This window comes from Mustela erminea, chromosome 11, assembly GCF_009829155.1.
Source record: "Mustela erminea isolate mMusErm1 chromosome 11, mMusErm1.Pri, whole genome shotgun sequence".
Classification (NCBI taxonomy): domain Eukaryota; kingdom Metazoa; phylum Chordata; class Mammalia; order Carnivora; family Mustelidae; genus Mustela; species Mustela erminea.
In genome coordinates this window covers 75267525-75293716 of record NC_045624.1, presented here as the reverse complement: position 1 = coordinate 75293716, position 26192 = coordinate 75267525, and the positions used below count along the sequence as shown (strand labels likewise).

At 35.1% G+C, this 26192-nt stretch overlaps 2 protein-coding genes across 11 annotated transcripts in view; one reads left to right on the top strand and one right to left on the bottom strand.

The window, feature by feature from the left end:
* The window catches only part of RUNDC3B (RUN domain containing 3B), a 137381-nt gene extending 131312 nt beyond the window's left edge, over positions 1-6069 (top strand). For all 8 annotated transcript variants that reach the window (XM_032304723.1, XM_032304719.1, XM_032304722.1 and 5 more), the window contains one exon: positions 3528-6069. In XM_032304723.1, coding sequence (XP_032160614.1) covers positions 3528-3673 — 146 coding nt within the window. In that variant the 3' untranslated portion in view covers positions 3674-6069. The remainder of the gene's footprint in view (positions 1-3527) is intronic.
* Positions 6070-6087: 18 nt separating this feature from the next.
* Positions 6088-26192, bottom strand: part of SLC25A40 (solute carrier family 25 member 40) — a 57604-nt gene continuing 37499 nt past the window's right edge. For 2 of the 3 annotated variants that reach the window (XM_032304726.1, XM_032304724.1), the window contains 6 exons: positions 24903-25027; positions 23721-23894; positions 19886-19995; positions 15015-15096; positions 9946-10020; positions 6088-9563 (listed from right to left, as the gene is read on the bottom strand). In XM_032304726.1, coding sequence (XP_032160617.1) covers positions 9451-9563; positions 9946-10020; positions 15015-15096; positions 19886-19995; positions 23721-23894; positions 24903-25027 — 679 coding nt within the window. In that variant the 3' untranslated portion in view covers positions 6088-9450. The remainder of the gene's footprint in view (positions 9564-9945; positions 10021-15014; positions 15097-19885; positions 19996-23720; positions 23895-24902; positions 25028-26192) is intronic. The other variant, XM_032304727.1, reaches the window with a different exon arrangement.

Below are 26192 nucleotides of genomic sequence, written 5' to 3'. Positions count from 1 at the left end.
GTATGGATATACCACAGTTTATTCATTCATCATTTGGACATTTGGATAGTTTGCACTTTGGGGCCGTTATTAATAATGCTGTGAACATTCATGTACAGGTTTTTGTATGAATATATATTTTTATTTCTCTTGGGTATATAACTAGGAATGGAATTGGTTGGAACATGTTTTAATCATTTGAGGAACTTCCATACTTTTTCCAAGTGATTGTAGCATTTCATAGTCTGACCAGCATTGTATAGGGGTTTCATTTTCTCCACACCTTGACCAATGTTTGTTATTGATGGTCTTTTTAATTATATCATCTAGTAGGTGCGAAGTAGAATTTTGTGGTTTTGATTTGCATTGTCCTAATCTTTTCATGTGCTTATTGGCCATTTGTATATCATCTATACAGATAAATGTCTGTTCAACTCCTCTATTTAAAAATTGCATTGTCTTTTAATTTTTGAGTTGCAACAGTGTATTTTTGGATAGTAGACCTTATCAGATGTATGGTTTGCAGATATATTTTCCATTCTGAGGAATGTCTTTCTACTTGCTTGCTAGTGTTGACTCACAGATTTTTAATTTTGATGAAGTCCCATTTAACTAGTTTTCCTTTCGGTTGCTTGTCCTTTTGGTGTCCCATCTAAGAAATCATTGTCTAATTCGAGGTCATGCAGATTTACTTCTGTTTCTTTTTCAGGGTTTTATAGTTTTAGATCTTACATTTAGGTCTTTGATCTATTTTAAGTTTTTGTATATGGTGTGAGCTAATTGTCCAACTTAATTCTTTTTCAGGTAGATATTCAGTTGCCCCTGGACCATTTGTTGAAAAAATTATCCTTTCCCCAATTAAATGGTCTTAGAATTCTTGCTGAAATGCATTACCCATACATGTATGGGTTTATTTCTAGATTCTCAGTTCTGATTTGTTGGTCTGTTGGCCTCTACCAGTGCTACATTATCCATTGTATAGTAGCACACTGTCTTGCTTTATAGTTAAGTTTGGAAATCAGGACAACTTTGTTCCTTTTCAAGATTGTTTTGGCTATTCAGGCTCCACTGAATTTCCATATGGATTTTAGAATCAACTTGTCATTTCTGAAAAAAAGGCAGCTAGAATTTTGATGGGGATGACACTGAATCTGTAGATTAATTTGGGAAATATTGCCATCTTAATATTGTCTTCTAACCCATGGAAAAATGGAATGTTTTCCCACTTATTTCAACCTTGAATTTTTTCCAACAATAGTTTGTAGTTGTCGATGTACAACCCTTGCACTTCTTTATTTGAATTTATTTCTAGGTATTTTATTCTTTTAGATTCTATTGTTAATGGAATTATTTTCTTATTTTTATTTTCTGGTCATTCATTGCTTCTTTCATTTTTAGACTTTAAGCGTAGATTTAAAAAATTCATGTCACTCCTCTGTACCTATAAGGAAAAGAAAAGTGAATTCAGTTACAAAGAACTCCATATTCACAGTCAATCTCTTCTGAATATGAAGACAGACATTGGCTGCTGTGTCTGTTCACAGTATCATTCTCTGTGACAACAGTGAACCATTTCCTAACATAATCCAGGTATCCTGGAAATCAATACCTAGAAGTAGAGATCCTTCTGATTCTCTTTTACAGCTCTACAGTACCTCATTGTGTAACCGTGTTAGACATTTAGATTTTCATCTTTTGCATTACTGTATGATAATCTTTATATTAAAAAATGTTCTCTAAGTATATATTCCCAAAGAATTGCAAACAAGACTCAAACAGATACTGGTGTGCCAATGTGTGCAGCAGCTTTTTTTACAGTACTCTAAAGGTAGACACAACCCAAGTATCCATACAGATAAATAGATAAACAAAAAGTAGTATAAACATACAGTGGAATACTTCTCAGCCATGAAAAAGGAATAAAGTTGTGATACATGCTACAAAATGGATGGGCCTGAGAAAACATGCTAAGGGAAATAAAGCCAGACACAAAAGGGCAAATATTGTATGATTCCACTTGTAAGAATGATATATGATAGGCATATTCATTGACAGTAGATTGGAGTTTCCAGAGACTGGGAGTGAGGGGACAATGGATACTTATTGCTTAAATGGGTAGAAAATTTGTTTGGGGTAATGAAAATTTTTGGAAATAGTGGTGATGGTTGCACAATACTGTGGATGTAATTAATGCTATTGAATTGTACATTTAAAATATAAAATTTGGAAAGACCATCTAAAGCAGTTGAATTCCAGGGTGCCTGGGTGGCTCAGTGGGTTAAGCCGCTGCCTTCGGCTCAGGTCATGATCTCAGGGTCCTGGGATTGAGTCCCGCATCAGGCTCTTTGCTCAGCGGGGAGCCTGCTTCCCTCTACCTCTTTCTCTGCCTGCCTCTCTGTCTACTTGTGATCTCTCTCTGTCAAATAAATAAATAAAATCTTTAATAAGAATTCCAGAAAGTTGATTCTGGCCTGAAATGGGTCAGTAAGCTTAAACATTAAAAGGGTCCTTGAAACATCTAAATGTTTAGACCCTGAAATAACACAATAAGCATTTTAAATTGGAATTTAACAACTACTCTTCCGTATCTTTTTCTAATGTTGTTATATTTTCCTGTATTGTGCTTGTCAGCAAAACTATGAAGTTAACATAGCTAGTCATATTTGTTATTTTACAAAGGAAAGGCTCAGAGAAGACGCCTTTCTTAAGGTCATACAGTTAAAAGACATAGGAGCTCTCTTGGTCCCAACACTGTTCTTATGGAATCATGACTTGTTAATTATATAATTATTTAATGAGCATCTCCTATGTGCTCAGCACTGGGAATATAATAAAGAACACAAGAAATTCCATGTCCTTTCTCAGTGTATGGTTTAGAAGAATGGAGAGCCCCACAATTATCATACAGTATAACTAGGTAGGTTAGAGTTCAAAGGACTGTAGGAACACTTCAGAGGGGCCATTTGAAACTATAGATAGCATTCAGAAACACCTGCCGTCTGGTTCAGTTTAGACTTCTCTAACTGTGTAAGCAAAACTTAAGCTTTTTATCTGCCAGCCTTCCTCATGGGCCTATGGGAGTCCAGGATGTGACAAAGTTCCTGAGGCAAGGTAGAAGCTGAATAAATGTTCAGTAAGTGGGCTGAAGCTCTCCCAATCCAGCCCTCCTCCTGAACTGAAGCAGTTTTGCTTCTGCTGCATTACTTAACCTACACAGGGATTTCCTGGTATTTCTGTGGCCTGGGCATTGGTACTGTTAGTTTATTACCCTTTACCAAGTGAACATGAACATACTCTGAAAAAAAGGTAAAGTTTTTATTTTTTTCCTAAAACATGGTATCTCAAACTTTTGTAACTAGAAATGTTATGAGAAGCACACATAATCCTCTGGTAATGTTTTTTGAAGGATGGCATTGAAGTTACGGAAATATATAACTGGCTATGTTTTGAGTACTTTGTAAAGTTATGTAAGTTTTTAGTTTTATAGGATCTTTTGGTAACATTCTTCAAGGGCAATTAAATATTTGTTATTTAATCTTAACTTTCAGGTAAAGAAGATACCCCCTCATTACTTGGTCTCTGTGGATCTCTAACATCAGTGGCAAGTTACAAATCTCTAACAAGTCTCAAATCTAATGACTACCTTGCAAGTCCCACAACAGAGATGACGAGTCCAGGTCTAACTCCATCCTGAAAAATTTTATGTCAGAGCCAGAAGTTTTTATGTTGCAAATGTTCTATTTACAATAAGTTTGACTGCTGGGAAGACCTTTGGAATTTTATATTGTTCTGGCACATGTCTGGAATTCTATTGCTTCTATTAGAGAATTCAGTCCACTCCATGTGCCCTTCTGAGAGAAAATGATCCTGCCATTTTAAGATTCTTATATTTGTCACTGAGGAAGTTTAAAAATGAATAGGCTTAAAAAACCTTCAAATATCCTCTAAATTAATAATCCATTGCTAATTGTGATGTAAATTTATTATTCAGCTGATTTTCATGTATTTAAATGTACTATAATTGCCAGAGACTGAGTTCAAGGTTTTATTCCAGAGACAAAGCTAAGTATTTTCTTTTACTTTTATTCAGTGATTATATTTTCTAAAAAATGATTTAATTTCATTTTTCATTCATTTCTTCCTAGGTTTTGATGTTTAAATGCCTTTTTTGTATGAGGAGGAGGTTCTCAGCTGGTTTTGTAGTGGCTTACTCACTTTTTCTTTAATAGTTATCATTTGGTACAACTTTCCGTTAACATTTTATAAATTTTGTAGGAATGTATCTTTAGGCCATTCATTACTAAATTTGTCAGGGTCCTAGGTAAAGTGTTTTACATCATTTTGGTAAAATGAATAAACTGTTTTCCCAAGATTTTCTTAAAAGTTTATTTAAAAATATCAAATATTCCTCAGTAGTTGGAAACATTTAAAAATGTAGAACAGATGTTGAAAAGTATTTTATTAGGAAAGATTTCGAGTCCATGTAAGGATTTGAGAACCTTCAAGTAAGGATCACTAGAGTCTTATCATACTCAACAATATGTCTGACATACAGTGCTGTTTTGTTCTCCCTTATGTGTAACAATGAATCACGCCATGTTAATGTTAAAAAACCGATGTTAATATTCGAAACCCCTACACTTCTACAGGTTAAAAAAAAATTAGTTTCCTTTTTAAAAAAATTATGCGCTATAAAATCTTTTTGCAGTTTTGGGAATTTATAGATTTCATCCATCAAAATCCCACCATATTGAAAGAGAAAATGTCTGAAGTATATTTTCTATCGTAAGTACTATGAGGAAAACATGACCAGTTGTGCCAAAGAAGTTTTATACATTGTTTACATGAAGAGGACACAATACTTAATGGGGACTTCATATGCTATTTTTGTTTATTAATAAAACATTACATTCAAACTCAGTTGCTTGACATGTAGGAACAGTACAACAATTTATGACAGGAGGCAAGAGCGCTGAACATACTACATCATTCTTTGTATTAGAAATGTAGGAGTGTGGTGGTTCTCTGCAAGATTTAGAAGCTTTATTCTCATAATTTGGAATTTAAGATAATAAGAATGCCAGTCTTATAAGGAAGTTCAAATGAAGTCATTTCAGGAACAAAGGAGGCCTGGAAGCCATTAAAATAAGTTATCCTAGAAGTACCAGAACATACTCAGAGTTTTTACTTCTTTAGGTTAAGGCTTTAGTACTTGTAAAAATGCAAATATTCTTGAAAAATGGTACCTTTAACAATTTAGTGGTATCTACTCTTAATTCTATATACCTTATTATGAGTGAGGTATCCGAAGCAATTATTAATGAGCATGGGGATGGAAGGAAGATAAAAAATGAGGACAGTGAAAACCCTGGGAGGAGGGAGAAGGAAATGGCTAAGGAGAGGAACTTGAAAATTCTTAGGTTGGCCTTAAGCTCTATTGCTGCCTTCCTAAAAAACGATCAGAATGTTTCAAATGCTTTATCCATGGTCCACTCTCAACTGATATTTATTGTTCCTCAATAATTTTAAAAAATCATTGTTAAATTTTTTTCCATACATTTTTATAATAAGGGAAGGAAATTCAAGATTCCATAATTGATCACATTTTTCAGATTTGTTTAATGCATACAGTAACTTGTGCATCTTAACATGCTGCTATATTGCAGATTTAAACATGACATCTGAAGATCATGACTTTTCCTCCTTTCTTGGAGCTCCTGGTATAAAATTCATCTGCTAATGTGAATTCAGGTTTCTATACAGTTCATTTCACACTAGTTATACATGTAGTTAATGTTTGCATGAGGAAACAATGTATGTCTCAATCTTTAATTTTAGGTGGTGGTGTTTACTGTTTACACACCCTACCCAAAACAGAATGCTGAATTATATGCTAATAATTCCATGTGTATTTTGTTGCCTTGATGTACTATACTTGTTGCATGTATATTAAAAGTTTTGTACCATGCATTAGTAGTTATACTTTTTCCTTCAAGACAAGTTACTGGATTCAAGTTGTACACTGAACTTTGTTTTAGCAACTATGGTAAGTGTATATTACTCAGCACTAAAATATTGATATGACAAAAAGTTTTGGAGAAATCTTTATTTCAACTCAAATTAAATACCTTTTATTTAAAAAAATAACATGATCTGCTTTATAATACATAGTATCTGTTGAAATGGTACAATACAGGTAGTGATTTTGGTAGTACTAATAACATAATTATGTAAGAGCCATGTTTGTTTTCTCACCATAAAATGGAAACATCATCATCTTCCCAGCACCTATGATGGCATCAAGGTGATGTCAGCATTGAATGAAATGATATAAACTAAGTTTTTATTTAAGTCATCTTTATTAGATTTACACATAAGTTTTCAAGTGGTTAAAAGTGTGTCTCAAATTTACAACTTAGGGAAATTCTTTGTCAAAGTTCCTACTGTTAGGTAAGATCTCCAGTTTTGATCAACAAATACGATGGATTACTTCGGAAATGTCACACAACTGCTTTGAACATCAGAGCTCTTAAATATTTTTTAATTGGTTCCCTTTGTTCTTCTGGAAGCAAAGCAGCTTCTATTTAGTTTTAGAATTAGTCCTTTTTAACTGATAGGAAGGGGCCGATAAAAATCACATCAATGTCCTTATGGTCCCTTTTCAAAGTCTATTCTGGTCCAAACCAATCCTTATTATGTAAGTCCCCATTTCCTATAGCACTGTTTATTTCTCTAAAACCCAAATGAACCCAAAGTTTCACTACAGAAAATTCAGCCTTACTACAGGTGACACATTCTGGTGTGTGCTGTGCTCAACTATGCTACCTTCTTTTCTTTTCAGTTAAAATAATTGCTGGTCTTGGGGGAGGGGGGAACAAGAACAACCACTCTATAATTATTAGACCTGTACCAAAAATACTTGCTTGGCTTCCAGTTGCCTTCCTGTTTTTCCTTCCCGGGACTGAATTCCATTGCCTGGTTGAGACTCCCACTGCCAGGTACCAGGTACGTTTAATTGTCTTAATCTTAAAAGCATTTCCTGACACTCCCTCTCTGCCCCCAAGCTCAGTGGAGAATCCTCTGCGTCCTCATCATCCCCATCACTCCCCTTGCAGCCCTCTGTCAATCAATAGCTCTGCCTCTATTTGTGGCCTGTATCTGAAGCACTTCTACTCTCATGTGCTTCTTAAACTGCCAACCATGTAAAAAATCTGAGGAAATGTTAAATGATAGGTTAAAATTTATTTTAAGAGTTCATTTTGGAAAAAAATTAAAACCTGAAACACGAAACTTTCCCATATCCCTGGAATTCATGCTCCAGAAAGGGAAGAATTTAAAGGAGTCATGTAGTTAAATAAGCATAGCGAATAGTTTCCTAGAAATAAAAATTTATTTTAACTTCATATCTATTCTTTCAAAAGTCAAATGTGTGTTGTATGGAAGGTGGCAAACATGTAATACTTGAACTTCTTTTTAAAAAATGTACACACACCTAAGAAAGTAAATGTATGTGTTAGAAAACTTCACATAGATTGAAACTATTTGCTTTCAGAAACGTTACCAAGAATATAACCTCTTGTCAAGTGCTTTTCAGTGGCTATTTTTTTGTTAAAATTAAAATTAAATTCAATTAATTAAAATTAAAGTATTAATGCTTCTTTACCACTTAGGTATAAAGAAAGCTTCAATTCGCCCTTTTTATCCAGATACATGGCTGTAATATGTACTAGAAAAGCTAAGAGGGAATTAAATTTATTTTAGGTATAAATGGGAAGAATTTTCTGTAAGTATAGTCTGTTTTGGGGGAGGGAGGGAATTTCTCTACTGGTATTTCTATTAAGCTGAAATACATGACTGCTTCTTAAAAATTATAAATTTAAATTTTTCTACCAGTTACCAAAAAGAAACATAACAGGACAAAAGTAAATTTAAATTTAATACCGTTAAGCAGCAGTGTTCAAGATAAACTTTCCTATATAAAGTACATCATGAACATAATTTTATTTGAAAATATTCAGCTTGAAGCACAGTGATAATTTTAAGAAAGCATAAAATATTTTAATGAAAATATAAGTTAATGTCAAACATTTATGATTTTATAGATATGAATGTTGCAAAACTTAAGGTAAATCAACACAGGATAAAGTAAACAGAAGATTACATACAAACCCTATATATTTTATTTCTGATGAAACATACAAACTCTTTTCTACTACAATATAAAATACATAATTCCTCTACCAACACTAGAGATCTGTCACCTAACTATACTCTTCTATTTTAGGGGAAAAAAAAATACTTCACATTTCAAGGCATATAAAGTGCTTTTTCTTATAGGATATAGATCCTGAGAAAATTTTTTTAAAAATTATTTTTGTCCTGCCGTGGTAGCTTTGTTTCATTCCTACAGCCACAAGCTACATTACTGAGGCATTATCCTGTATTGACTAAAAGCTATTTCTTCAGGGAAATGGCTGCCTCTTTAGTCTCTTGATGTAGCATACTAACATGAGATGTGTAAAATCAAGGGACATTTTGGAAGTATTTTGTGGCTTATATGTATTCATCTCAGTGTTGTTAGAAGAAGACAATACAAGTGACCTCAAGAGCTCCACAAACAGTGATACCTGAATTCCAAGATGGCTGAAACCCGAGGCCCTTCCCTGGCTGAAACATTATTTTTACCATGCTAAATACAATGTGGTTTTTTCCCACTGTACACCCAAGATTCACTGTGCCAAACATTTAAGACAATCAGTAAAGACTCCTTCTCTCTTGCAGAAACAGTAGATAATACAGAATTTTTAGTCACCAAAAATATTTTTATCACATAAACAGTTACATTCTGGTTCATAAAGATAAAATAGCCATTATCTTTGGGTGAAGAAATCCTAATATGGGTGAAGCCTTAAAACGGCAATGGGAGGTATAAAACAAAAACAAAAACAAAACTTGAATTAAAGTATCTAATAGGTAATTAGGTAAACGTGAATAACATTATTTAAAGACTGCCATCTATTATTACTTTGTTGGAATACTTAAGTATCTGTGTGCATGATTTAAGTGTGTATGAAGGAAGGGCATTTTTCTTCTAGACTCTGCACATCATTCAGCACACAATTCAAACTGTTTTAATCTATGTGACACATTCCCATTGACATTATACCGAAATCCAGAATATCAAACTCTCAGAGATTTTCACTTTCAGTGCTAAGGAGTAATTTTTCTCTTCTTTACAGGAACACTTTATGATTGTGATTTCTAGAATACCTTTTTCAAAATCTCAAAAATCAGCATAACAAAATTTATTTTAAAATTAGGGTTATGATTCAGAGGCAAAGTAGAAATTACTGCTCATTTAAATTATAAGAAATATATAAAATCATTTTGAGATAATGGTGAAAGTTCTTGCCTAAGAGTCTCTATCTTATTACTTGGCTTTGGTTGTTATTTCCAGTTGAAACAGCATCACTAGCATTGCTGTCTTCGAGCATTTTGCTTCTGGAAAAAAGTCTTCCCAAATTCATAGGTACTGATCATAATGGCACAAGCAGGAGCAATTTTAATTAAACGGGGAATGAGGCCTGAAAAGAGAATAGAAAAAAATCAGTACAAATTTTACTTTATGTTTAAAAAATTTAAGTTTTTAGAACTATTTTATTCATTTGACATAGCAAGAGTGCACAAGCAGGGGAAGGGACAGAGGGAGAAGCAGACTCCCTGCTGAGCAGGGAGCCTGGCATGGGACTCTATCCGGGGACCTTGGGATCATGACCTGAGCTGAAGGCAGATGCTTAACTGACTAGGCCACCCAAATGCCCCTAATATGTTCGCTTTAACAGCATCAATGTGGTTTCCTAAATAGGGAATGTTTTCAATAATTTCCTGCTTAAGGTTAATTTAGGAAGATGACAGATGTCAAAGTTATAATTTTATTCAACAATTTGGTAAAGCAAGTATTTTTACCTGTAAATAATCCTGCAAATCCATTCTTAGCAACAATATTCTTCATGATAGTCCAGGTTGACGTAGGCAAAGAAACTAAATGTTAAAATAAAGGAATGATACATTATAGATTACCATTTAATAAATTCTAATACACAAATACACATAAAAATGTTTACGGCCTTTGGTGTGTATAATCATTATAAATAGAACAAATCTGTTTACCTCAATTTTATCCCAAACTTTAACAGTTGGAATCCTTAAAAAGAAAAATTAGAAAAAGGTGATAACTTTAAGGTATATAGGACTAGATATAATCGAGGAGGAATATACAGATGGATTCTATGATTAAGTTTCTTAAGCTTGGTAGTGGGTCATATCCTTTACACGTATTTCCCTGCCTTAATAATGAAAAATTTAGAAGATGTGTAGAAATCTTCATGGGGTTCCCAAAGTCAACAAGCCCTGATAACCATTTTTCATTACATTTTTATTGTATACATTTTAAAAAGTGTTTTTTTTTCCTAAGAAGTTCTGAAAAGAATAGCTTGTTCTCCCTAGGGAGGTCTGTCTGCCTTTATTAAAACCTTTCTGAATAGATAGATGTACCAGTCTTTTTTTTTAAAGATTATTTATTTGACAGAGGGCACAAGCAGGTGGAGCGGCAGGGAGAGGGAGCAGCAGACTCCCCTCTGAGCAGGGAGCCCGATGCAGGACTCAATCCCAGGACCCTGGGATCATGACCTGAGCCAAGGGCAGACATGTAACTGACTGAGCCACCCAGGTGCCCCCAGATGTATCAGTCTTGATATAAATTACATTAGTTTTGTCTCTTCCAAAGGGTAGATTAAGCCTTTTTTAAAATCAAAATTTTGTATTTTTATAAATAAAAATTATTTATTTATTTATTTATTATCATTTTATTTTTATAAATAAAATGATTAAAAAATAGTATTTCAAACTCTACAGTCACTAGAAGTACAGTTATAAAAAATGCACACACTTCACTTGGCATCTGCAACAGTTAATTAACAGTAACGTCTCTCTTATTTGCAACCATTTAAAAATCTGAAAGTAAAAAACTTTTTTTAAAAACAAAGATATCAGGGGCGCCTGGGTGGCTCAGTGGGTTAAGCCTCTGCCTTCGGCTCAGGTCATGATCTCAGGGTCCTGGGATCGAGCCCCGCATCGGGCTCTCTGCTCAGTGGGGAGCCTGCTTTCTCCTCTCTCTCTCTGCCTACTTATGATCTCTCTCTGTCAAATAAATAGGTAAAATCGTAAAACAAAACAAAACAAAAACAAAGATGTCACTGAGATTTAAACATACAGCTACTTATGAGCTATTCATGCACGAAGTTTACTTATCTTCATTTTACACAATGATTCTCAGCAGCTGGCTTAATTAGCCCACAGATTACTAGATGCAGTAGGTAAAAAAAAAAATCTGCTAAGAAGCAGGCACACTACCGAATGAATACTGTTGACAGCTGACACACCGAGGCTGTCAAAGTCTTGGTTTGATATCAGCTGGATGAGGGGCAAACACTGGTATGGCCTCATTAGCTGCTCGGAGCTGCATTCTAAGACTACGATAGTCAATGTGAACGTGGATGACAACAACTCTGAGTCATTCAGAAGGATTAAAGCATGTATTATTAAGCATGCCCAGGGGAAAAAAAGGAGAAGGCTAGAGAAAGAGAGCTTTCAAAAATGGCTTTTTAGAATTTTACCACTTAGTGGAATGGGCTCATTATTTCAAATCTCATTTAGAGAAATATCAGATTCTCTGTGAAGATAAATGGGGCTTTGCATTTATTTAGGAAGCCATATTATGATCAATATAAATACTACAAATATAAAGATAGCAACTATAGCAATCTGACAGGAAGGATACATTTTTGAAACCAAGAACAAAGTGTTTATGAAAAAATATAACTTTCTAAAGTCAATGACCAAAATTTTATATTACAAGTCAGCAACTTCATGTTTAAATTATTCCAATTAAATTCTGGAAACACCTAGTGAAAGAAAGGAAGCCAAGTAGCCAGGTATTTCTGATCTTGAAGGATTCATGCCCCAAAGTGGTCCCTATTTAAACAGCAGCATGCACTTAATGCAGAAGAGAATGGATGGAAAGCGTTGTAACTGACGGTAAGCTTCATTCACACTCTAATGGAATCTCTGAAGTATCCTGCCAAGTTCCAACCCTCTAGAGTTATTGCTAGAAACACTCATTTACTGACCATCCACATTTATCAAATCTTAGCAACTATACAGCAAATCTATTCCTTCTCAGTGTCCTCCTTCCTCGCTCCTGAGAGGTAACTACTCTCTTGTGTTTCTTTTTTCCTTTACCTTTCTCATGCTTGTGTTTAAACTTTCACTACATCTGAACACATCCATAAATAACATATACTCTTGCTTTTCATGCTCAAACTTTGTATAAATGCTAGCACACTGTACATTTGTAATGTGCTTTTTAGGATTATCTATATTGCCAAGAGCAGGTGTATCTGATTGATTTTAATTGCTCTGTGTGATTGCATTACATGGGTTATCAGAGTGGACCTGCTTCCTGGCCAGGGCCCATTTCAGCGCTTTCTAACTTTTGAGATTAAGAATCCTTAAGTGAGTATCCTTGTACAGGTGAGACGTTTTTCTAGGGCACATACCGAAGGTGAAACTGCTTGTTCAAAGAGCCTTTTTGAGATTGCCAGATTATTTTCCAAACTTGGACTCTCACCTGCTGGGCAGGAGCGTTCCCACGGCTCCATGTTCTCCCCCCAAACCTGGCACAGATAAAATGTCCTCTTGCTGCCCTTCTGGTTGGCAATGTCCTCATGACTACTAAGACTGAGCTTTTCTTCACAAGTCTGTCACATATAACCATTTTTTAAAGGTTTTAAAGTTTCTGTTGAATTATTTTAAAATACTGAATATGCTCACAGAAAAAGAAGTTTAACTGGAACTGTCAAAAACCGGTGGATATGAGCCAGGTTTCAAAAGCTGAAAGGTGACATTAAATTTTTTTAAATTGTAAATGATGGACTCATAAGAAAAAGTTACCTCTATTATGAAATGTGGGACTCACTACAACCCACTATGCTTCTTTTCCATTATATTATGAGGTGTTTGAGGGCCTAGAGACAGCCTCACTTGTCTGTAGAGACCAGCATGGTGCACTCGAATCAGGAGTCAGCTAATGGATGGGAGACACAGTCGCAGTGTGCTTCTACAGAGATAACATTCTTACAAGGAACTCAGCATCATTCTCTATGGAACACTTAATCTTCTTTTTGCTTAGAGATAATGGATTCGGTGTAGCTGAGCTAGAGTGGAGAAAGCCACTTCTACAGAGAGCTGATTTACCTCTTCTGTGGGGATAAATAATATGATAAAAATGAGAAAAAATATGGGCTGTTTATCACTCACATCAGAAGAAGCATGTCTTGCTAAATAGGACTGGTTCGTAGCTGAAGCAGAGTAACCAGTAAAAATGACCAACAATAATCATATAAAATTAAGGCCTAAGGCTTAAAGATTTCTCCTTTGGGCTTTATTGGAGAAACACTAGAAAAAAAACCAGTGATAGAGAGTTGAGTCTCGTGAAAGAAGATGCTTCCCTGATGCCCATCTCAAGGAGGATGTACAGTCATTATCATGTAGAGAACACGTGCAGAATATAAAAGTTCGAGCCCCACCGTAGATCTATTGAGTGAGAGTCCACTGGGGGTGGTGCCCAGCTTCAGCTGTCATTAAAAAGCACCCCAGGTGACTCCAAAGATTACTGACCCAAGTAAGTGGCTCTCAAACCTTAGTGAGCATCAGAATCTAACCGTAGAGTTTCCTGTCTTCTCCCTCACTAACATCATGACCCACGGCTCATGGCCATAGTCATGAATCACACCACAGAGAATATTCCTACTACATTAAATACTTCATGTAGAAGAGTAAACAGGAATTCTGATGATTTGGAAGGGAGAATAAAACAAAATAATTCTGAACCATCCATGCAGAAAAGACAGGACTTAGGCAGCTAGCAGGCTCCCACTCAAAACGGAAGTTGAAGAACACTGATAATAAACTTTGTTAACTTCCCCAGGTTTTAATTAGCTCTATTATGAGAACTCTATTATGAGGACTTCAGAAAATCAAGACAAAGTAGTCACTAATATTCATGAGACTCAGTTGTCTGTAAAGTATTTCTTTCAACAATTACAAATACCTATTTTACTTGTATGCAGAATATTCTGGTGAGTTAGAACAATTTATTAACATTAGAATAGATTAATCGATCACAGGATTCATATGACACCATTTTGTAATAGATAATTTCCAATTGGTTTGCCACACTTTTCTATAGATAATAATGACAGAAGGACTCTAGTAGAAGCAACTAAGAGTACACTTATTTTAGAAGAAGTTACAGGTTATAAAGAGGTAAAAATAGGAGGAAAAAAATGTATCAAAAGGAAGGGAAGCTCAAAAACATTAAGAAAAAGAATGAAATGTATACACATTGTAATGAAACAAAACACACCAAGAGAAAAAGTGTTCCCACTAAATTCCTATCCTTCACCCTAATTTGTCTAGATTTATTAGAAATAATAGTTATATAGTATGTCATCTTCTTTTTAGCAGGCATGAGACTTAACTGATGGCAGGCAAAATATATAGATTTTTAAATTTCTTAAGTTTTGGAGGTGGTTGAGAGTATTTTTTTTCCTCCGGGCATTCCATTCTAATAGTATATTAGTTTCGGGGCGCCTGGTGGCTCAGTGGGTTAAGCCGCTGCCTTCGGCTCGGGTCATGATCTCAGGGTCCTGGGATCGAGTCCCACATTGGGCTCTCTGCTCAGTGGGGAGCCTGCTTCCCTCTCTCTCTCTCTGCCTGCCTCTCCGACTACTTGTGATTTCTCTCTGTCAAATAAATAAATAAAATCTTTAAAAAAAAATAGTATATTAGTTTCGGTCAAAGCAGCAGAGGAAAAAAAAAATTCTTATTTTTCTTATTTAAACAGTCCCAGCTGGAAAGAAAAATTAAAACAATCATGGCATCTTGAGATAATGTTTTAAATTAATTAAACTTACTTTTATGACTTTCATATTTCCAAAGTTGAGTCTGCTTTTGTGTTTTTACCACATCAAATGGCAAAGTTGCGACAGCTGCAAACTAACAAAAAGTAAAATTAATTTAAATCTACCTTTAAATTTTTTCTTAATATTTTTATATTCTAAGTAGCACATTACTGAAGGACAAATACTGGGATCATAACTAAACTGAAACTTAAGATGAAGTCAGATACATTCAAAGAGTAGTTTTTATTAAAGAAAACAGATAACATGTCCTATGTATTTCTCCCACAATTTAGACATAAATAGTCTCAAAAAAGTTCCCCTACTTTCCTGAAGTCACACAACTACTAGTGGAAGAGTCAGAATTACAACCAGACAGACCACTCAGACTCCAAAACCAGACTTCACAATTTCTGATGCTCCTGTAAGTCCTATGATTCCTTTACTACACATGAAGGTATAATACGTATTTTAAAGCAGAATTTCTGAATTATGTAGTAAGCATATAAAAATTTTCAAATGTCAAAAATGGAATTAAAAAATTAAATTTACACGAACAAATCCTTTAATTTTTTTTTTTAATCTATTTGAGAGAGAGAGAGAGAGAGACAAAGTATGAGCACAAGGAGGAGGAGCAGAGGGAGGAGATGCAGGCTTCCCACTGAGCAGGGAGACTGATGTGGGGCTGGATCCCATGACCCTGAGATCATGACCTGAGCTGAAGCTGATGCTTAACCAACTGAGCCACCCAGGTGCCATATTTATGGGTTTCACCATATTTATCAAATACAGTTACAACTGTTCACAAATCATACTTTTAAAAAACATCTCAAAATAGGGATGCCTGGCTGGTTCAGTTGGTTAAGCCACTGCCTTCAGCTCAGGTCATGATCCTGGAGTTCTGGGATCGAGTCCCACATCAGGCTCCCAGCTCTTTGAGGAGTCTGCTTCTCACTTCTCATCCTCTCTCCCCCTCTCTCAAATAAATAACTAAAATCTTTTTTTTTTCATTTATTTATTTTCAGCATAACAGTATCATTTTTTTTTTCACCATACTCAGTGCTCCATGCAATACGTGCCCTGTATAATACCCACCACCTGGTACCCCGACCTCCCACCCCCCCGCCACTTCAAACCCCTCAGATTGTTTTTCAGAGTCCATAGTCTCTCATGATTCACCTCCCCTTCCAATTTCCCCCAACTCCCTTCTCTCTAACTCCCCATGTCCTCCATGATTTTTGTTATACTCCACAAATAAGTGAAACCATATGATAATTGACTCTCTCTGCTTGACTTATTTCACTCAGCATAATCTCTTCCAGTCCCGTCCATGTTGCTACAGAAGTTGGGTATTCGTCCTTTCTGATGGAGGCATAATACTCCATAGTGTATATGGACCACATCTTCCTTATCCATTCATCCGTTGAAGGGCATCTTGGTTCTTTCCACAGTTTGGCGATGGTGGCCATTGCTGCTATAAACACTGGGGTACAGATGGCCCTTCTTTTCACTACATCTGTATCTTTGGGGTAAATACCCAGGAGTGCAATGGCAGGGTCATAGGGAAGTTCTATATTTATAAATAACTAAAATCTTAAAAAAAAAAAAATCTCAAAATCAATCTGATTATTTTCATAATGACTTAATTAAGCAAAGAAGGTTTTTTGAAAGAATAGTTAAATTCCCTTAAGAATGTCTTGTAAGGGGGCTCCTGGGTGGCTCAGTTGGTTAAGCGACTGCCTTCAGCTCGGGTCATGATCCTGGAGTCCCAGGATCAAGTCCCGCATCAGGCTCCCAGCTCCATGGGGAGTCTGCATCTCCCTCTGACCTTCTCCTTGCTCATGTTGTCTCTCACTGTCTCTCTCTCAAACAAATAAATAAAATCTTAAAAAAAAAAAAAAGAATGTCTTGTAAGAAAGACCATTACCATATGATCTTCCTGATATGAGGAAGTTGAGAGGCAACATGGGGGGTTTGGGGGGGGAGGAAAAGAATAAATGAAACAAGATGGGATCAGGAGGGAGACAAACCATAAGAGACTCTTAAATCTCACAAAACAAACTGAGGGTTGCTGGGGGAAGGTGGGTAGGGAGAGAGTGGTTGGGTTATGGACACTGGGGAAGGAATGTGCTATGGTGAGTGCTGTGAAGTGTGTAAACCTGGTGGTTCATTGACCTGTATATCCCTGGGGCTAATAGGCTAATAATGCAATATATGTTACCAAAAAAAAAGAATGTCTCCATATTAGGGGCACCTGGGTGGCTCAGTTGGTTAAGTGTCTACATTTAGCTCAGGTCATGATCCCAGGGTCCTAGGATAGAGTCCTGCATCAGGTTCCTGTCTCAGCAGGGAGTCTGTTTCTTCCTCTCTCTGTGGTTCTACCCCTGCTTGTGTACTCTCTCTCTCTGACAAAATCTTAGAAAAAAAGAAAAGAATGTCTATAATATCTGACTTAACAGCCATACAAAGTAAAAACTTTTACTTCCTTGTTCACATTTGACAATACACTCCTAAAATGCTCCCTGAAATCACTTATACTGTATTTCACCCCAACAATGCTGTTTTAAGCTTCTGAACTGAAATGAGTTTCAAAGATCTCAGATAAGGGAAAATAAATTACTATTTCTTTCTCTCCACAATCTAGCACATAGTAGCAAAAGGTAGTGACAAATGTTATATAAGCCTTTGACACTTTCAAAAATGATGTGGCTTAGGCTGTTCTGTTTTGTGACAGAAACCCTGAACATCACACTGATGTGCTGCTTCTGTTGCAGGGACAAGCTGTTATTTGAAAACGGTAAAAAGGCAGTGATACTTTCTAGATCATTAAAAACTTTTTAAATTTAATTTTCTATGTTTAAGGAGAAATAGTGAAATAGAGAATTTTCTTTCCTATTACCGGAAAGCTGGAGCAACATCCTGAAGCCGTTATTCAACTTTTTAAAAAACTGTATTTATTTGAGAGAGAGCAAGAAGGCAGAGAGAGGGAAAAACAGACTGCTTGCTGGGCAGGGAGCTGGATATGGGACTCGATCCCAGGACTCTGGGATTATGACTTGAGCCGAAGGCAGACGCTTCACTGACTGGGCCACCCAGGCGCCCCACATTATTCAACTTTTAAAAAAGACTTAAACACTTATTTATAAGTACAAAATTAGTTTTGTAACTCAATTGTTATGAGTTTCTATATATAAGTAGTATTTGTTTTTTTTTAATTCACGCTGGATTGAGATACAAATGCAATACAGTTAAGTTACATTTAATCACCTCAAAAATAAGAAGGATAAAAAACATTTTGCTGGTGTTTAACTACTTAAATTACCCAGAAAGTCACTGCTCTTTTGTCTCCATAGGCTTATAAACCACAAGGTTAATCTCAGAGACCCCAGGCATGGGAGCACTCAGTCTAAGTTCTGAGCTCAATCACAATGGCTTCCTTAGCCCAGGGTTTCTGGTACAATTATTCCAGTATTTTCCTGCAGGTTTCTATCCCTTCACTATGTTCCTTCACTCTTGTTTTCATTTGGTTCTAGGAGGTCAGCGTCTCACTCTAGGTCATCACAAATTAATTTTGTAAGTTTGCGGAGATAAGAAAACTCTGTGGTTGGGCGCCTGGGTGGCTCAGTGGGTTAAGCCGCTGCATTCGGCTCAGGTCATGATCTCAGGGTCCTGGGATAGAGTCCCGCATCGGGCTCTCTGCTCAGCAGGGAGCCTGCTTCCTCCTCTCTCTCTGCCTGCCTCTCTGCCTACTTGTGTTCTCTCTCTGTCAAATAAATAAATAAAATCTTAAAAAAAAAAAAAAAAAAAAAAAAAAGAAAACTCTGTGGTCAAGATCATGATGATGTGGATCTGCATAAAAGACCACTACACACAGCTTTGCATTATGTGGAGTGGGTACAGTGAACTCTCTACTACCTAAAAATAGTCATTTGAGATTCCTCCCTTCTGACTCTAATTTCTGTTAAGATTCTTTTAAGAAATACTTAGCCAGGGATGCCTGGGTGGCTCAGTTGGTTAAGCAGCTGCCTTTGGCTCAGGTCATGATCCCAGCGTCCTGAGATCGAATCCCACATCAGGCTCCTTGCTCGGCAGGGAGCCTGCTTCTCCCTCTGCCTCTGCCTGCCATTCTGTCTGCCTGTGCTTGCTCTCTCCCCCTCTCTCTCTCTGATAAATAAATAAAATCTTAAAAAAAAAAAAAAAAAAAGAAATACTTAGCCAAAATGTTCCCAAAGAAACAGGAATTAGCAGCAGGGGATGAAATTACTTCCACTCAGTCTGATTATACATATGAAATGACACTCCATGAAATATTACCTAACCAGATCTACTGGCATTAATTTAATGAAAAAAGAGACAAATATTTGGTAAATAATAAAGACTAATTAAAATATTATAACTATAATGATCTAACAAATCAAAAAATTTTCAGATAAAATGTAATAATTTATTTGTAATATAATAAAAACATAGAAACAAAGTGCATTTTAAAATATTTAGTGGCCAGGGGTGCCTGGGTGGCTTAGTCAGTGGAGCCTCTGCCTTTGGCTCAGGTCATGATTACAGGGTCCTGGGATCAAGCCCCGCATTGGGCTCCTTGCTCAGCGGAGAGTCTGCTTCTCCCTTTCCCCCTCCCCCAACTCATGCTTGCTCTCTTTCTCCCACTCTCAAATAAATAAAATCTTTAAAAAATAAAATAAAATAAAATATTTAGTGGCTAATAAATTATTTCCTCAAAACAGGATAGTCAATACTTAGAAAATTTTTAAAGCACTGCAGCCAAAATGTGATATCTCAATAGATATGAAATGCTATTAATCTTTCATTCTGTTTTTATAAGACAATTATCATTATTCTGGAATATTAACAAGAAAAGAATATCAACTTACAGAACCAGACAATGCCCCTGAAGTAAAGTTGATCATAAATGTTGGTTCATATAAACCAGATTTTGCACAGAACCACTTCTTTAAAACTTCATAGTTATACCAGTACATTGCTATAAAAACAGAAAATGAAATGACACATAATTTAAAAGTGAAATGTGGACTTTAAATATACATGGTTAAATAGTAAAGGAAAAGGTAAAGTCTAACCCTGACACACCCTACTTTCTGCTTGGACACACATACTAGGTGAGATTGAAAAAAAGAAAAAAGGGAAACAAGTTTTCAGAAATACTCTAGCAGTCTTATAAACAAAAAACCCCTCTATACAACAGTAAAGTAGGACTTTAATTCCAAAACCTGACAAGGACAGCAGGAGAAAGGACAACTACAGTTCAATCTCATTCATTAACACAGGCATAAAAATTCTTACAAAAAAAAAAAAAAAAAAAAGGGAACCAAACCCAGAAGTATTTCATAGAAGATCGTATACTATGACTAAATTGGGTTATCAAAAGAGGAATGCAAAGGTAGTAAATGTAACAAACCTTTTAAATGCCAAACACACATTAAAAGAATTATTGGATCATCTAAAACTGATGGAAAAATATTCATAAAATTCAACCCATTTTCACTTTTAAAGCAATGCAATTTCTTGGAAACTTTGGGATAAAAGGAAAATTCTTTAACTAGAAAAAGAATATACATCAAGAACACTTAACAAAAGTAATTGATGGTGAAACAACAGAATTATTTCCTTTAGAATGAGAAAAATGATAGGGATGCAACATCATTGCTATTATTCAAAACTGTCATAGGAAGCATAGTTTGAAAAAAAAATGCTCTGTTGATTAAAAATGAAGAAACAAAACAGTTATAATTTACATATGTATGTCTATACAGAAAATCCAAAAGATAAGCAAAGTGAAATAATGGTCTTAAAAGTAGCTGAATATTATATATAATCTAACACAGGGAAATTCATTTTAACACTGCCTAAGATTTGGAATTTTTATTTTAATAGAGCTTTTAAAATAGCTACCAAACTTGGAAGTGGGTATAACTATAAATAAATCTTTAAAAAAGGGGTTATATATAATATTTATGGAGAAAAATTTAAAATTCTACTAACACACTTTAAAGAAGAATTCTGTAATAGAGAAAGATGACATTCCTAAGAGGAAAAATAAGGTACCAAGATTTTTAGTAATGCACTAGTAATTTAGACAACACTGCAGTATGAGCACAGGCTCAGACAAACTGGCCAAGGGAGCAGTGATGTGACAGGTGACAGTGCAAATCCCCAGAGCAAGTATGATGCATCAATAAATGATGCTAGGATAACGATCTAGCCATAGGAGGGGGGAATAAAGCTGAATATTTATCTCAGTTCTTAAGTGCAAATCAATTATGGATAAATGAATGGCCAATGAAACAGTGCTCAACCTCATGAATAAATATAAGTTAAAGTGAGATACCACTTTAAATTACTACAGAAACAAAACTTAAGAACTTTGACACTAAAAGTACTGATGAGGGTATGAAATGAAGGAACAGGAAGCTGGTAGATGTACTAATCTATACAATCACTTTAGAAAAGAACCTGACATGTAATAATTAAAATGTAAATACTTATATGAACTAGCAAGTCGAATCCTAGAGATATCCTTGTATGTGTCCACCAAGAATCTGTTAAATATATTCAAAATAGCACTTACTTGTTTACTAATAAACAAGAGTGAAAATGAAAACAAAAAAGTTTCACATAAAAATAAAAACGAATCTGGGACCCCTGGGTGGTTCCGTGCATTATAAAGCCTCTGCCTTCAGCTCAGGTCATGATCCCAGGGTCCTGGGATCAAGCCCTGCATCGGCCTCTCTGCTCAGCAGGGAGCCTGCTTCCCACCCCCTTTTCTGCCTACTTGTAATCTGTCAAATAAATAAATAAATCTTTAAAAAAACATTAAAACGAATCTTAAGATTTTTTAGTAAAATAAGCATTTTTTAAAGCTCAAAAAGAGGCAAAACTAAGTAACTTATTGTTTGGCAATAACACATGTGGTAAAACTATTTTTTTAAAATCAAATGAATAATATAATCCAGTACAGTGGTTACCACTGGAGATGTAACAGTGGAGGTGAATATATGTGGTTTCATGATTTTAAAAAGTACAGTGTTCTAGTTCAGAGACTGAATGGTGACCTCACAAGTGTTCATTTTATTAGAATAGTTCATAATGTATACTACATTATTTCCTATCTATCAAACGTCAAATAATTAAAGACAAATAATTGGCCTAGGAATCTGTATTTTTAAATCATATACCTAAACACAAAAGCCTGAAGAGAAATACTAATGGAAAGGGCAAGATGCATAGATGCACGGAGATGTGAAGAGAGCACAAGAAAAGGATTAACTGAAGGGAAAAGAAGGAAGAACTTTGAAGCATGCACATTTTATAAGCTATTTGTTAGTTTTGTACTTCTTTTTCATGATTTTCTCCCTCTCCACAATTCAATAATTAGCACAATCTCCTATCTGATTTATAATAGTGTTTTAGTAGAAGTCAACATAATTCACAAGTGCTCTTAAACATATTTTATATTTTGATTTGTAATAGTTTACTTACCTTAGTAATTATTGCACTTAGGGTAATGTTAAAGGTAGTCTGTTTTAGCTAATGTGAATATAATAGTATCTTTAAAAAAAAAAAACAAATGAAACAGAAGGAAAACAGAAAGTCAGGCTTGAATTAGAAACTACTCGTCCAATAAAGACTTATGATGGTTAATCCTAGATTTATTTTATAATAATTTAAAATTTTAATTTTCAGCTAGTTCAATTTATTAAAATACAGAAAATTTATAAATTGTATATGTGGATTCTACTGAACAGATGATTTAGAGGAGATTTTCTCTTGGAAAAAGTAATAGCCAGGTCGTCTTATACTTTATTTTTCAAATTTCCAAAGTATAAAGTATCTAGTACATAAATAGTTTAATATTCATCAAATGAGTTCCTTGCAGTCATGTACAAACTTGTAATAATTTTAAATTACAAATCCATGGATTTGATATGATTCCATCAGCATACTGTATTTTGTAAAGTAAAACTTTTTATTGAAATAAATGAAGAGTGGAATAATGGAATAATCGAACTTGGAAATGCACCCATACTGTTACTGAAGAAGTTTTTAGCTCTGTGACTTTGATCAAACAAATTAACCTCTCTGTGGCTCTTATAACAAACTGGTAACAGAAATATTCCCTATCCCATAACATTATTATAAAATTTTTAAAATTAAGAAACCTATTGGGTACTTAGTGAAAGCAAGGAAAAAAGCATTCTCTATCATGCAACAAACATTTGCTTATAAAACTCAAAATTAGTGTATTAGTGTATTAATACATTGTAATTAGAATATTTGTATTATATCTTATACAGCACTATAGGCAAGCTAATATTAGTGGAGAAGAATTAATCATGTATGCTTCACATTAAATATATCCAATTGAAATATTAAAACAAAAATAGTTTGTATAAATAAAACTATTGCCAAAAAAAAAAAAAAAAAAAAGACACATAATGATCTGACAGTCCAACACTGAACTAGGAGTTTGTGGTCACTGAAGAAGATAACTTACCTTTAGCCTAAAAGGACTTCAAATTTACTTAATTTAAAAGTGATATATATATAATGAACCATTGAACACTATATTAAAAACTGATGATGTGTAATATGTTGGCTAATTGAAGTAAACAAATAAAAAAAAATAGAAGTGATATATACATAAGACAACACTACCTAAAATTTAACAGATACTAAGATAAATCCTACCTGAGAATGGTACATCTCTAAGAACAGTAGGAGCCCAGCCCCTCCAAAGGGAAATCCAACCATCTTCAGACACCTTCTTGCTGACAAATTGATGCAATTCTTTGTAAGAAAACTTCTTAGATTGCATCTTGGTTCTAATCAATTCTAATGGACTTATCACAGTTACTGCACCAACTAATACAAATAAGCAAATATAAGAAAACAAAAACAAAGCCATGTACTATACAAACACACATGCAAAAATATTTCATGCATTTTATATAAATAACTTTCATTCTGAAATGTCTACAAACTTTAAAATCAAATATCTAATGATGCCAACATATTGGTGCTCATTTTTTTTCCTTGATAAAGATATTTCTTAAAAGCCTGTTTTCAGGGGCGCCTGGGTGGCTCTAGTTAACTACACCTGGTGGGTTAAACCTCTGCCTTCGGCTCAGGTCATAATCACAGGGTCCTGGGATCGAGCCCCCGCATCAGGCTCTCTGCTCAGTGGGGAGCCTGCTTTCCCCTCTCCCTCTCTGCCTGCCTCTCTGCCTACTTGTGATCTCTCTCTCTCTGTCAAATAAACAAATAAAATCTTAAAAAAAAAAAAAAAAAGCCTGTTTTCATATAACTCCCTCTCTGGTTTCAACTCTTTTTTAAGATCTTATTATTTTTTTTTAGTAATCTCTACACCCAACCTGGGGCCCAAACTCACAAGCCCAAAATTAAGAGTCGTGTGCTCCACTGAGCCAACCAAGTATCGTATCCTTGGTTTCAACTCTTTCATGAGCGGTTCCAGAAATATTACACATCAATTAAACTCCTGCAGCACAGAGAAAAGTATCTTTCTGCACAGGGTAAATCTCCTTCAGATTAAACTCTGAATCCCAGAGTCTATAAAAGAAAATGATTCAGGACTTGGGCATCAATATGACATCAACTTGACATCTGATGTCATTCTAAAATCTAGAATCTAAAGTCTAAACTTTCTGTCCAAGATTCAGCAGGGATGGGTTGATCACATCTTATTCTGATGGCAATCACTACATACTATATGACTTCTAGAGTACAGATACTAACAATTTAGTACAAACTACAATACTCTGCATTTTATACAAAATTATCTGTGACTGTCAAAATTTTAAAAGACGCTTTAAACAGAAATCAAAATGAAAACATAGTAAGTTTATTACTTACATCTGGCAATAGTTCCAGCAATAATTGGTATACGACTTTCATTTTCTCCTAACTTTGATCTCAGAAGAGCAGATAATTGATCATAGCAGGTAAAATAAATAACTGTGGCAGGAACTGCCATAACTCTGTTTGAAACACACCAACAAAAAGATTTACACAAAATTGTAGAATGGCTTAAATGTATTATTACTAAATATAAGCTAAAATCCTTATATATAAGCTGAAAACCGTAATGAACCGGCCACTGAGATTGATTTTTCTTTTATCTTAAAATTATTAGTGTTTAACTTTAGCAGGCAACAAAAAGATGTACAATAGGTATCTGCCCTACAGAAGTTTAGATTTTAGTTGTGAAGATAAGTCACAGAGCACTTGCTCAGGTCATAAATAGGAAAAGACTAAAGAGGACACTCTTCTACCTCCTTGATTTGTTCTATTGTTTCTGGTCTCCCAATAATCTTCCTTCCCAATTACATTCACTGTAACATGAAAATCCCTAGAGTAAATAATACAAGAACATTCATAAAATATTTTTGAACTATGGACCAGTATCATACCTGCTTGTTTCTAGAAATAAATTACAATTAATGTTGCAGAATTATATATATGTAGCTTTGAAGAAATTCCAATGACATATTCTTACAAATGAAATTATCAAACGGAATTATTATTATTTTTTTAAAAGATTTTATTTATTTGACAGAGATCACAAGTAGGCAGAGAGAGAGGTAGAGAGAGGAAGAAGCAGGATATCCACTGAGCAGAGAGCCCAATGCGGGGCTCGATCCCAGGACCCTGGGATCATGACCTGAGCTGAAGGCAGAGGTTTTAACTCACTGAGCCACCCAGGCGCCTCTCAAATAAAATCAAACACAAAGTTGCAAGTACTCTCATGTTACATGTATTAACATAACAAGAAACCAGTTTACATTTATGGTCTAAGGGACACTCACCGACCATACACTGAAATGTCTAATGTTCCATAGTGAAGTTTGATAATGAGAATTTAGGAATAGAATAGATTGCTGGTCTTGGATCAGCCACTAACTTTAATAACCTTAGGCACTTTTTAAAATGTATGCGTCAGGAGCACCTGGGTGGCTCAGTCATTAAGCATCTGCCTTCAAGCTCATGTCGTGATCCCAGGGTCCTGAAATGGAACCCTGTGAGAGGCTCCCTGCTCAGCGGGAAGCCTGCTTCTCCCTCTCCGGTTCCCCCTGCTCACATTCCCTCTCTCACTCTCTCTCAGTCAAATAAATAAAATTTTAAATAAAATGGATGAAAGAAAAA